At 39.8% G+C, this 13,055-nt stretch overlaps 1 protein-coding gene across 8 annotated transcripts in view; it reads right to left on the bottom strand.

The window, feature by feature from the left end:
- GIGYF2 (GRB10 interacting GYF protein 2) overlaps positions 1-13,055 on the bottom strand; it is a 147,315-nt gene that overhangs the window by 113,002 nt on the left and 21,258 nt on the right. For 7 of the 8 annotated variants that reach the window (XM_086719948.1, XM_086719947.1, XM_086719951.1 and 4 more), the window contains one exon: positions 2,643-2,726. In XM_086719948.1, the coding sequence (XP_086576074.1) occupies positions 2,643-2,683 (41 nt within the window). In that variant the 5' untranslated portion in view covers positions 2,684-2,726. Of the gene's footprint in view, positions 1-2,642; positions 2,727-12,356; positions 12,376-13,055 lie in introns of those variants that run through there. The other variant, XM_086719949.1, reaches the window with a different exon arrangement.

Below are 13,055 nucleotides of genomic sequence, written 5' to 3'. Positions count from 1 at the left end.
TTACATGCAGAAAAGCACAGTAGCAGCTTCTATTTATACTACAGCTTTCTAGTTCAGAGTTACCAGAGTTCCTTAAGGTTCTCATATAGTCCCTTTGCCAAAAGGAATTTTCTTTTTTTTTTTTTTTAATGTTTATTTATTTTTGAGACAGAGCATGAGCGGGGGAGGGGCAGAGAGAGAGGGAGACACAGAATCCAAAGCAGCTCCAGGCTCTGAGCTGTCAGCACAGAGCCTGACGCGGGGCTCAAACTCACAGACCGTGAGATCATGACCTGAGCCGAAGTCAGACACTCAACCGACTGAGCCACCCAGGCACCCCAGCCAAAAGGAATTTTCATAGCTGGTAAAACAAAAAAAAGGCAGTGTGCCTACTTAGACCCCCACTCCTCAGTTTATATGCATTTCATATGACTAAGGGAAGGCTCCTAGGCTCTAATAATGATGCCTGAAGGGTGACAATTAGGTAAAGCTACTGTTTAAGCAGGAGACTGGTAACTGTCTTCTACTAAAGTTACTTCAATTCAAATTTGGTATAAAGCACTGGGCTGATCAAACAAAACACCATCAAACATGACTTCTGAGCATCACTGAAAAAATGTGTACCATGCTGTTGATGGACTGGGTCACTGACTGATGGACTGACACACTGAAATGACTTTGGGAACCCATGATTTAGGGCAGGGGCCAGAAAACTTTTCTCTGTAGAAGGCCAGAGAGTAAATAAACTTTTTGAGTCAGATGGCCCCTCTTGTAACCACTCAACCTTGCCACTGTAGTATGAAAACAGCCTGATAATATGGAAACAAACAGGTGTATCTGTGTTCCAATAAAATTTTATTCAAAAAAACTTTATTTATACTTCCACGGGCCATAGTTTGTCAACCCATGGTATACAGCATCCAGCTAAATGTGTACTGACTCTAGAACATCTCCAGTAGTTTTTTTCTTTTGTTTAGGCTAAATTCCTGGTGTTGTCTCTTTTTCTTAATAGATGATGGGACAGAGGGGGTAGGGGACAACTTCCTTAAATTAGCTGACAATTTTAATCATGTTTTTACAATGAAAGAAACACGTGTAAATACAAAAGAGAAGCAGTTACAAATTCTAGATAAAAGCAGAAGAGTCACACACAAAATGGTTTACAAAATGAGCTATATGGATTTAAATCCACCATATAAAGGAAGTTAATAAAATGTGAATAAAGATGTAACTATGAGAATGTTCATCAAAAATATTTTGTAATAATGGAAAACTGAGAACGGCCTATGTATGCTACATCTACAAGTCTAGTTAAATAAACGATGGTACATCATACAATGCAACCATTTAAGATGATAGAAAACATTTATTGAAAAAAAAGATACTTTTGATGTGGTTATTTTTTAAAAGCAGGTTACAAAGTTGAATGTACAGTATGATCCCATTTTCGTGAAAATAAATGTACACACACACAAATAAGCATACACAGAACCACCTGGAGAGATAAATCTATTTACAGTGGTTATCATGGATGGTAAAATTGTATCTTCCTCTGGCTTACTTGTAATTTCTAATTTCTTTAGAAACATATTGATTCAATAATAAAAAACTTATTTTTTAAATATAAACTAAAAACTAAAACAGGTACAGCATTACTTAGGTCAACATTTCCAAAATAAATTATCAAAGTATACAACTTGCATCAGTTCTTAGAATTTCAAGTAGAGATTTCTCCTCAGTCTCCAAATGCTAACTAAAAGGGCCGAGAAAATTTAGGAATTACATATAAAAAGAAATGCATAAAATAAGTTAATATGTGTCCTCAAATAGGGAGTTACTACAGAAGTCTGCATCACTTTTCAAACCACCACCACCTAAACAATCAAGAATATTTAAAACACTATTCCAATTTATCTACTATATACTGCCTCTGGTTCAAGGTTTGAAAAGAAAAAGCAACTATTCATGCCACTGACGAGAGGATCTTCAATCACCAACACTGGGGGGAAAGGAAGAAGAGGGGGAAAAAGTCACACTACAATGTGATGGATCTCAAAATTCCATAAGAATTCCATATTCAGGGTCCAAACACATCTGTAAGAGACTCAAAGGTCAATTAATTGTTATTATGGCAAATGCTATCCCAATCTTAGATGGGCTACAGTTAATAACCAGTATAATTCTGGACCACCTGCCTAGCCCATCAATAAAAAAATTCAAACAGTAATTCAATAAAAGTATGTTTTCAAAGAAGTCTAGGAGTAGCACTTACAAAACAGTATTGTAACAGAAAACATACAGATAAAAAGATTACAATTATATGTAAAATTTTATATGTACCTAGACAAGGGCTGAAACAAAAAGCAAGTAATTTGCTAGGGTGGTGGGACTGCAGGGAGTCCATTATCATTACAAAACCAGACCAAGAAAATTTCATTATTACCTAACCAGACCAAGAAAAGTTTTTTAAATATAGAATGCAGTCATTGACCAAACAGAATTTATTCCTAGACAAGCTACACTGTTTTCAACTAGGCACATAAATCAAAATCTCAAAAACATGTACATTTATAAACCACCCAACATCTGTAAAAATACCTTACTACTGTACTAGTAGTACAAGTACATCCAATATCAAGCAGGATGAGATTCTGAAAACTCACCATTCAGGCCCAAAGTTCAGTGTCTGCGTTTCCGCTGCCATTATTTTCCGTATTTTTACAATAGATTTTTATATGTGGAGAAACCTGTTAAAGAGAAAAATATCTCCATACAGTTAGTCAAGAGCAAATGCAGAATTCCAGCCCAGAAAGTCTAGCTAGGGTGTTTTATTCATTCCCGGGCAGCTATCAGAATGGGTTTTAATCCGTGTTTACAACAATCTAGCAGGCAATGTGAAATTAACAAATCTACCTCACATTTCAATTCACATCTTCTTATGTGGGAAAAGGAGACGCGGTATTAAGATGAAGCCCGTGAGATGCGTGGATGCAGACCACACAGGGCACCAGGGACCAAATTAAGGACTTTCTCCTTCAGCCACTGAACAATAGGGAGTGAATGAAAGGTAACAGATTTACATTTTAATTTATATTACTCCCTTGCAATGACTCTCCCATAACCAACCATGAGCTATATTCAAGATTCTTAAAATAAGCATCCCCCCTTTCCTATCTCACAGCTTCCACTACAACTCTCCCCCACTTTCTGCTTAGCACTTTACACGCCAGTGATTATTTTAAAACACTGTCTTGAACCATCAATTTCATGAGTGACCTTTCAAAAGCCATTTTAAAATATCAGAGCTTAAAGTGAAGTCAAACAGGGAAAGCCAAATGCTGTAGGGTACTTCTTGTGTATGGAATCTAAAAGGGCCCATGAGTACTCAGAGAAACCAAGAGTGAGTGGCGGTCACCAGGAGCTGGGCGGTGGGGGAAACAGGGAGATATCTGGTCAAAGGGTACAAAGTTCTAGTTACAACATTAACAAGTTCTGGGGACCTAATGCACAGCAAGGTGACTATAGCTAATAATACCATATTATATACTTGAAAGTTACTAACAGATTAGACCTTAAATTTTCTCACTACAAAAAAGAAATAGCCATTACGTGCTGGAATGAGGTGTTAGCTTGATGCTATGGTGGTAATCATTTTGCAATATATAAATGTATCAAATCAACACACTATATACTTTAAACTTACACAATGCTATATGTCAACTACATCTCAAATATGGGGCGGGGGATGGAGGATATCAGAGCTTAAAAATGGAAAATACTGTAAACATTGTAAATATACTGTAAATATCTCCAAGATAAATTCACATCACCCTGACTTTTGTTTATGTTTAGAAGATCTAAAAAAAAGTTAACTGGAAAAATATGCCTCAGGACACCTGTTGGTAGAGCATTCAACTTTGATCTTGGAGTTATAGGTTCAAGTCCCATGTTGAGTGAAAGATGGCTTAAAAATATTAACCAGAAATTGGTCAAAAATGCAAAAAAGGCAAAGTAAAAGTACGTTAATGTCTATAATCAGCTATTAATTTATCTGCCCTGTGGGGAAAAAAATAAAAGGAAAGAAAAAAAGGGAAGAAGCTCAGTGAGGGGGGGGGGGAATAAAATTAAAAAAAAAAAATAGGGGCATCTGGATGGCTCAGTCAACTGAGCAGCCGACTCTTGATTTTGGCTCAGGTCATGATCTCACGCTTCATGAGAACCTGCTTGAGATTCTCTCTCTCTGTCCCTCCTCCTACTTGTGCGCACTCTCAAATTAACATTTAAAAAATAAAAATAATAAATAAATAATAACTTATCTGCCCCCCTCCTGGAAGGTATTTCCAGCCCGATTTCAACCCTGAGGGTTCCAAGATGTCCACATTCTAACTTAATTTAACCCTGTTCCCTGCTACCTGACCAGGCAAGCTTATACATCAGACTTAAGCTGAGGTCAACTTAGAGCCCACCCCACCTCTTAAGCAACTAGTGATTCAAGAATACTGGGGCGCCTGGGTGGCACAGTCGGTTGAGTGTCCAACTTCAGCCAGGTCACGATCTCGCGGTCCGTGAGTTCGAGCCCCGCGTCGGGCTCTGGGCTGATGGCTCGGAGCCTGGAGCCTATTTCCGATTCTGTGTCTCCCTCTCTCTGCCCCTCCCCCGTTCATGCTCTGTCTCTCTCTGTCCCAAAAATAAATAAACGTTGAAAAAAAAATTTTTTTTTAAAAAAAAGAATACAATACATAAGGGGTAACTGAGTGGCTTAGTCAGTTAAGCGACCAACTCTTGATTTTGGCTCAGACCATGATCTCACAGGTTCCTGAGATCGAGCCCCAAGTCAAGCTCTACACTGACAGCACAGAGCCTTCTTGGGATTCTCTCTCTCTCTCTCTCTCTCTCTCTCTCTGCCCCCTCCCGCTCACCTCGCACTCTCTCTCTCAAAAAGTAAACAAACTTTAAAAAAAAATTGTTTTTTAATGTAAAATATGGGGCTCCTCGGTGGCTCAGTTAGGCGTCCAACACCTGATTTCAGTTAAGGTCATGATCCCGAGGTTGTGGGATAGAGACCCACATCGGGCTCCGTGCTGACACTCTCTCCCTCTCTCTCTCTCTACCTCTCCCCCTCTCCCACCATCCTTCTTTCCCTCTCCCTTAAAAGAAACATTTATTTTTAATGTAAAATAAAAAGGGGTGCCTGGGTGATGCAGTAAGTCAAGCACCTGATTCTTGATGTGCTGATGGCACAGAGCCTGTGTGGGATTCTGTCTCTCCTTGTCAGCCTCTTCCCCACTTGTGCACTCTCTCTAAATAAGTAAATAAATAAATAAACTAAAAAAAAAAAAATTTTTTTTTTTTTTTTAATGTAAGAGAGCTCATGATCTGAGCCAAAATCAAGAGCTGGTCATTAACCGACTGAGCCACCCAGGCGCCCCTCACAGACCACTGAAGGGAAAAAAATGTAAAATACAAATTTTAAGTAATTAAAAAACTCTAGCAGAGTTTACTTCACAGGATGATTTCTTCCTTAGTAATACATAAAATAAAGAATCTCCCAACTGATACATGTTAGATTCCATTAGATTCCATTCCAACTGAAATGACTTGTCAAGGTTATGATGATCAGACCCCAAGTAAGGTGCCCACTATAAATTAATACAGATATGCTGCTTACAAATCATCCCTGTGACCATACTTGGCATAAATCAATCAGTGTGCCTTTAAAAACTATGTGGACCTATTTGACTAATAAGCAGAGACTACATCAACTATAAGACTTTACTGTAATAAAAAACATCTTGAAGGAGTGTTTTTACTACCATTTTAAACCCCATCCAGCCAATTGTTTTATACTCAAACCCCTGGGGCACCTTGACCATCAGAAAACAGCTCTTAATTTATAAAGCAAGTCAAGATTTGAACCAGACTGGGGGAATGCAAGCTGGTGCAGCCACTCTGGAAAACAGGATGGAGCTTCCTCAAAAAACCAAAAATAGAACTACCCTACGACCCAGCAACTGCATTTATCCACAGGATACAGGTGTGCTGTTTTGAAGGGACCCCCATGTTTATAGCAGCACTATCAACAATAGCCAAAGTATGGAAAGAGCCCAAATGTCCATCGATGGATGAATGGATAAAGAAGATGTGGTGTATATACATATATGCATATATATATATATATGTGTGTGTGTGTGTGTGTGTATACATATATGTGTGTGTATATATATATATGTGTGTGTGTGTATATATATATATGTATATACACACACACACATATACACACATACACAGTGGAGTATAACTCGGCAATCAAAAAGAATGAAACCTTGCCACTGGCAACTACATGGGTGGAACTGGAGGGTATTATGCTAAGTGAGATTAGTCAGTCAAAGAAAAACAAAGATCATATGACTTCATTCATATGAGGACTTTAAGAGACAAAACAGGGGCACCTGGGTGGCTCAGTCGGTTAAGCAGCCGACTTCGGCCCAGGTCATGATCTCGCGGTCCGTGAGTTCAAGCCCCGCGTCGGGCTCTGTGCTGACAGCTCAGAGCCTGGAGCCTGTTTCAGATTCTGTGTCTCCCTCTCTCTGACCCTCCCCCGTTCATGCTTTGTCTCTCTCTGTCTCAAAAATAAATAAACGTTAAAAAATTTAAAAAAAAAAAAAGAGAGAGACAAAACAGATGAACATAAGGGAAGGGAAGCAAAAATAATATAAAAACAGGGAGGGGGACAAAACAGAAGAGACTCATAAATATGGAGAACAAACTGAGGGCTACGGGGGGGGGGGGGGGGGGTGTGGGAGGAAGGATGGGCTAAATGGGTAAGGGGCATTAAGGAATCTACTCCGGAAGTCATTGTTACACAATATGCTAATTTGGATGTAAATTTAAAAAATAAATTAAATTTAAAAAAAGAACAAATAGGGGCGTCTGGGTGGCTCACTCGGCTGGGCGTCTGACTTCGGCTCAGGTCATGATCTCATGGTTCATGAGTTCGACCCCACATGGGGCTCTGTGCTGACAGCTCAGAGCCTGGAGCCTGCTTCGGTTTCTGTGTCTCCCTCTCTCTCTGCCCTCCCCTGCTTGTGCTCTGTCTCTCTCTTTCTCTCTCTCTAAAAAATAAATAAACATTAAAAAAAATTTTTTTAATAAAAAAATTAAAATTAAAGAATAAAAAAAAAAGATTTGAACCAGGCTGAATTTATAAGGCAAATGACTCTCAATTAAAAACTGAATTATTTGACAGCTATGCAAATTTTAAAATCATTTAGAGATTTAAATCCCCCCCCCCCCCCCTAAATTACTACCTTAAGGCCACACAGGTCTTGGAAGCACAAAACTCCAAGGATACCATCACAGCAAAGGATGCAAATGGAGGCCCTGGAGTTGAACGCATAACCTGTATAACTGCCGGGAGCAGTCTTGAATTCCAAGACAAAACCCAGGAGCAGGCAAGGAAATCCTGTTCCAGTCCCCTTTATCATTCTACCTACAAACCTTTCAGGTAGTGCCCAACTACCATACTACACAAACATTAAAAGCTTAGTTTCTTTAACGCCCTGAGCTGGAAACCTAATTACCAATTTATAACATGGTTTCCATACAAAGATTACTTCCCAATGTAAAGATTTCTGAAGAATTCTTAAGAACCTAAGAATAATCATCCAAGTGATTTAATTATCAGCTAAAGAGATCTACATTACTCAGAATGATACTGTACTCAGGCTCTCTTTTATGAATTGAAGCAGGAAATCTAAGAGCCATGTCTGCTGAAGAAATCTCATTTAAATTCTTACAGTACTGGGGCGCCTGGGTGGCGCAGTCGGTTAAGCGTCTGACTTCAGCCAGGTCACGATCTCGCGGTCCGGGAGTTGGAGCCCCACGTCAGGCTCTGGGCTGATGGCTCAGAGCCTGGAGCCTGTTTCCGATTCTGTGTCTCCCTCTCTCTCTCTGCCCCTCCCCCGTTCATGCTCTGTCTCTCTCTGTCCCAAAAATAAATAAACGTTGAAAAACAAACAAAAAAAATTTTTTTTAATAAAAAAAAATAAATTCTTACAGTACTGTAATCTCTAATTCTCAAGTCCCCACCTCAAATTGCTCCTTCCAAAATCAATTTAAATGAGCTCAGTCCTAATTTTTTATGTATCTAACAGAGAGACTCTCTTACCCAATGCCCCTGAATTATATATTAGAATGGAAACTGAGCCTATTTCTCAACTGTCCTTTCTAAGATGCAGTGAGGTACTGAAATGACACAGGTTTCGCCGTGAGCTAAATGTTGTCAATGCAAAGCTCCAGGCTTGTGATCCTTAGAAAACAGCTCTGAATTTTTAGAGCAAGTCAAGATTTGGACCAGACTCTGGATGCTGTGCTCCCACCATGTTCTTCTGTCTCTCTAGACTGCGTTTTCTTGAAACTATCCCCTCTTCTTTCCTCCATGACCAGCGCTGTACTGGTACTGCTTTCCTATCTTCATTTCCTTCCTATTTAGCTGCCATTCCCCCAAAGTTTCTAACTTCCCTGAGCATACCCATGGTTTATTTAACTACAAACTGTATAGGTATCGCCTTGAACCTTCTGTTGTCTACAGCGGTGTTCTCTACTAGCACTTAGGGTAGAACTCTACTAAATCACAGCGGTAGCAAGGAACACACGGTGGGGGGGGGGGGGTGGTGACTGTAAAAAGAGCAATAAAAACTTCTCCCACAAATTTCCAAACTGCTTCCCTTGGGAAGGGTCCCAGCCCTGCTGTGAATAACAGATTTTTTTTTCACCCATGACCTATATGGCATTTCCAGCTGCCTGCTCCTCCAATATATCTACCTCAACAACAGATCAAGATACCATTTTTTTTCACAGTCCAATAGTCAGCCAGACTCAAAAACCCAGAATCATCTGCAGCTCCTTCTTCCTCATTGCCTGTCTCAAATTCAATCAGTTCCTCCTTCAAGATTCTTCTTGCATTCTCCTCTCATTATAATTAAACCTTTGTTAACTCATGTTTGGATTATTACAATAAAGTTTCCAACTTGCTTCCCTGAATCACCCTCTAACTACTGACATCTAACAACATCAATCTTCCTAAATCACAACTCTGGTCATGCCTACCCCTCTGTAAAACAGTCAATTAAACCTACCATGTAGGGTCAAAACTGGTATTTCAGGTCACCACCAACCTGATAATCTATACCCCTCTCCTCAACTCAACCTCCTATGGTTTCACCTCCAAACTCAAGGCCAAATGAGAACTTTCTATTCTCCACTGCATTGTCCTTCTGTGCTTCTCTGTTCATGCCATTCCTTTGCCCCAGAAGGACTGCCTTGCTCTACCTCCCTTACAATGGCCTGCATAAAACCAAGGATCCATTCAAGTATCTACTCCATTTCCTAAGTAGAAGCAGCACTGCTCTCTCTGGAAAGGAAAATGTAAACATAAGATGCAGAAATGGGGGCACCTGGGTGGCTCAGTTGGTTAAGCATCTGACTCTTGGTACCAGCTCATATAATGATCTCACAGTCGTAGGATCGCCTGGTGTCAAGTCTCTGCACTGCGCGTGGAGCCTACTTGGGATTCTCCCCCTCCCTCCCTGCCCCTCTGCCACTCACGCACTCTCTCAAAAATAAATTAACTCAAAAAAAACAAAAAAAGATGCAGAAATAGAATGGAACCTATAGGATTCAATACTGAGATGGCAGTGCTTTTTGAATCAGTATATATAACTTGAAAGCAAAAAGAAAATGGAAAAAATAACTTAGGAGCAAAGACTTACAGTTTTGATCAAAATGAATGCACCTAAGGAAACACCCCAAAAGACCATTAATATGGACCTTGAACTCTAGTGTAGAGTCAAGATGGGGATGAGAAAACAGATTTGGAAGTAAATCTACACAACTGCAACCAAAATTGAATGAAACTATCCCAAAGCAGAAATCAAACAGGAACAAGCTCAAGGGACAAGAACAAAGCCCAGCAAACACCATGCGGGAGGATACTGGCAGGAAGAGAAAGAGTGCGCAGTTAAAAATCTCTAACACTAACCTTTCACCCTATCATGGACCCTCACTTTCTCCACATTCACTGTATCTATAACAGAATGGAGAAAGAGCCAGGATCTTTGGGGAAGATTATCCATTTGTTCAATAAGGCTAAAAACTAAAATGAAGATTGGTAAAATAGTGCCCATATCATAGAAGACTTTGTATTTTATATCCCAAGGGCAATGAAAGGCTATAAAAAGATCAGGGCAAGAAAATGTCTAGAATGAAATCTGCACTTCAGGAAGATCATTCAAGATGTCAGGAGGAGAATGAATTAGCAAGAGCTAACGTAAGGATGCCTGGGTGGCTCAGTTGGTTGGGCATCTGGCTCTTGGTTTTGGCTCAGATCATTATCTCACGAGATCAAGCCCTGCACCGGGCTCTGCACTGGCAGCATGGAGTCTGCTTGGGATTCTCCCCCCCCACCCCCCGCCCCGGCCTCTCTTAAAAAAAAAAAAAAAAAAAGCTAAAAGGTAAGGAGAGGTGTTAGAAATTCAACAGATATTGTGGAAGCCAGACCTATATACCTATAGAGAAAAAGGTGATGATAATAAATAATAACTACATTCACAGACATAAAAAGAGGTCACCAACATATTAAATGTTTAAGGCAGGTTACAGAGCACAGAGAATCATTACATTCAACACATTCTAAAATATATTCTTAGTGAGTATACATAAATATGCCCCACGTTATTAATATTTACTTCTGAATGGTAGAATTATGGATAATCCTTTTCCTATTAAGTTTCTAACTTATGTATACAACAAAGATAGTACAGGCACAATTTTTTTTAATGGAAAAACTCAAAAGTTTCAAACACTGAAGTCAAAAAAGGTAAAGATTGAAAAGTCTTCACTGGCTTCCACAATGAAGTCACTAGTGACCTGAAAAGCAGTTATAGAAATGTGAGGGGGATACCTGACTGGCTCAGTTGGTAGAGCATGTGACTCTTGATATCAAGGTCATGAGTTTGAGCCCCACACTGGGGGTAGGGTTTATATACATACACACCAGAAAATAGTATCTGCAAGCGGTGTATAAATAATTGCACAGAGACAACAGAAGCAAACCAGGTTGAATGGTCACCCTAGTCAAGGAACAGAACAGGCCATAAATGGAAGAAGATAAAATGATAAAATTCCTGATTCTGCCTACCAACAACCGACATATCTACAACCATACAGGGAAATGTTCTGGTAACCTCAGAGGGCTAAAGAGAAGGTAAAATTATCAGGGCACAATAGACTTCAGTTACCTTAATAATGCCGAAAAACATCCTATGAACAATTTAACATATGAAAAGGTTTAACACACAAAAATTACAGAGACCCCAGTAATAGTTCTTGAAATAGAACCAGGAGACTGGGTCAACAGTAAAAGAAACTCCATGGTTATGAAGATGATACAACAAAAGGATGAATAAACAGAGGGATCCTCATTCATCTCATGACCAAGGATGACAGTAACACACAGCACAGTGGAGAATTCTGAGAACGAGTCCTGGTCCGAGTCCCGGTCCTAGCATCTCTGAAATATAAAAGCACCCAAATCTTGCAGGAAGGATTCAGAAAAGGACATAAAATGGATATAATGGCATAAAGTGCTTCTTATGGAATATGTGCAAAATACTGTTAGTTCAGAGACCACCCTATGAGCCTATCTTTCTCGTGCCGAAAGCAACTATGACTGCACAGATAGATGGTAAGGCTCTAGCGGTTTCTCTCCTTTGGCTACTCCAATTCTGAGATAAGGAACTCAGACATCGGCCTACCCTCAAATTTTCAGAGCTGACTTAAAAACAGCTGATAAAACACTCCTATATAACCAAAATTTCAGACCTTGTCCTTTAATCAAAATTCCTTACAAGTGAACTCAAGTAATATATTCCTTCTAATACTAGGAAATCGGTCTTGTTTGATAAACTGCAATCTATATTTGACAATGAATGCAAAATAATCTGTCCTTTTTGTCAACATCCTAAGAACTCTGTGCTAGCGTCACTTGGGTGGCTCAGTAGGTTAAACATCCAACTCCAGCTCAGGTCATGATCTCGTGGTTTGTGAGTTTGAGCCCCGTGTGGAGCTCTGTACGTACTGACAGCTCAGAACCTGGAGCCTGCTTCAGTTTGTGTCTCCCTCTCCCTCTGCCCCTCCTCCACTCACACACTCACTCATTCTCTCTCTCTCTCTCAAAAATAAACACTAAAAGAAAATTAAAAAACAAAAAAACAAAAAGCACTCTGTGCTAAATTAGCCCCCACTGGCAATTATCTTATCTCTGATTACTAGTATAAATATTTTCTCTATGTATTTTTTTGTTTTCCTGGGTTCCTTACCTCCTCTTTGGGACCGCATCAATCACTCTGTGGGCATGTGACTGCATGTTCAAGAGAGGAGAGAGAAGAAATCAACCCAGCTCTATATTACCATTGGATGTGCAACAAAGAAAAGGGAGACCCTGGTCCCTCAGCTCTAAGTCTACCATTTTCTCACAACCTGGCACAATGTCAAGAAGGCAGACGACTTCTGGGCATAGTCACTGTCAACATGAAGGAGCTGCAGATCTATGTAAAGAAGTTCTAACTGGAGAAACACAGCAAGGAGAAGCAAAAGCAGAATCAGAATCCGGCACAGCAGCAGAGAGTTCAACTGATCCTGCTTCCAGAAGTCTTGACAGACCAATTAGTTACAGCTACTAATAATTCAAAACGTATACTCCTTTAAAACCTCCTGAATTTTTCTTACAAATATTATCTGCTGATGCAAACCTCCATCTCCTGGATATGTAAAAGTTACCCAGAAAAAACTATGGCAAATCTGGAATGAACTCCAGCCAGTACTACAGATAGTCTGACAAAGACTAACAGAATGAACACCAAGGAACTGAATCTGCCCCCACACTTCTTTAATTCCATTTTCCCAAGAGTAGAAAAAAGAGCTACTCTTCTAGCACTCCTCACGTACACAGTCCCAAATAAATGAATAGTTCTGTCCCCATTCCAACAGCAAGCTATTTTTACCTTAGCCAGATGTGG

This window comes from Puma concolor, chromosome C1, assembly GCF_028749965.1.
Source record: "Puma concolor isolate L17-30 chromosome C1, mPumCon1.1.hap2, whole genome shotgun sequence".
In the NCBI taxonomy this organism is placed as follows: Eukaryota; Metazoa; Chordata; class Mammalia; order Carnivora; family Felidae; genus Puma; species Puma concolor.
This window is presented reverse-complemented; position numbering and strand designations above follow the sequence as displayed.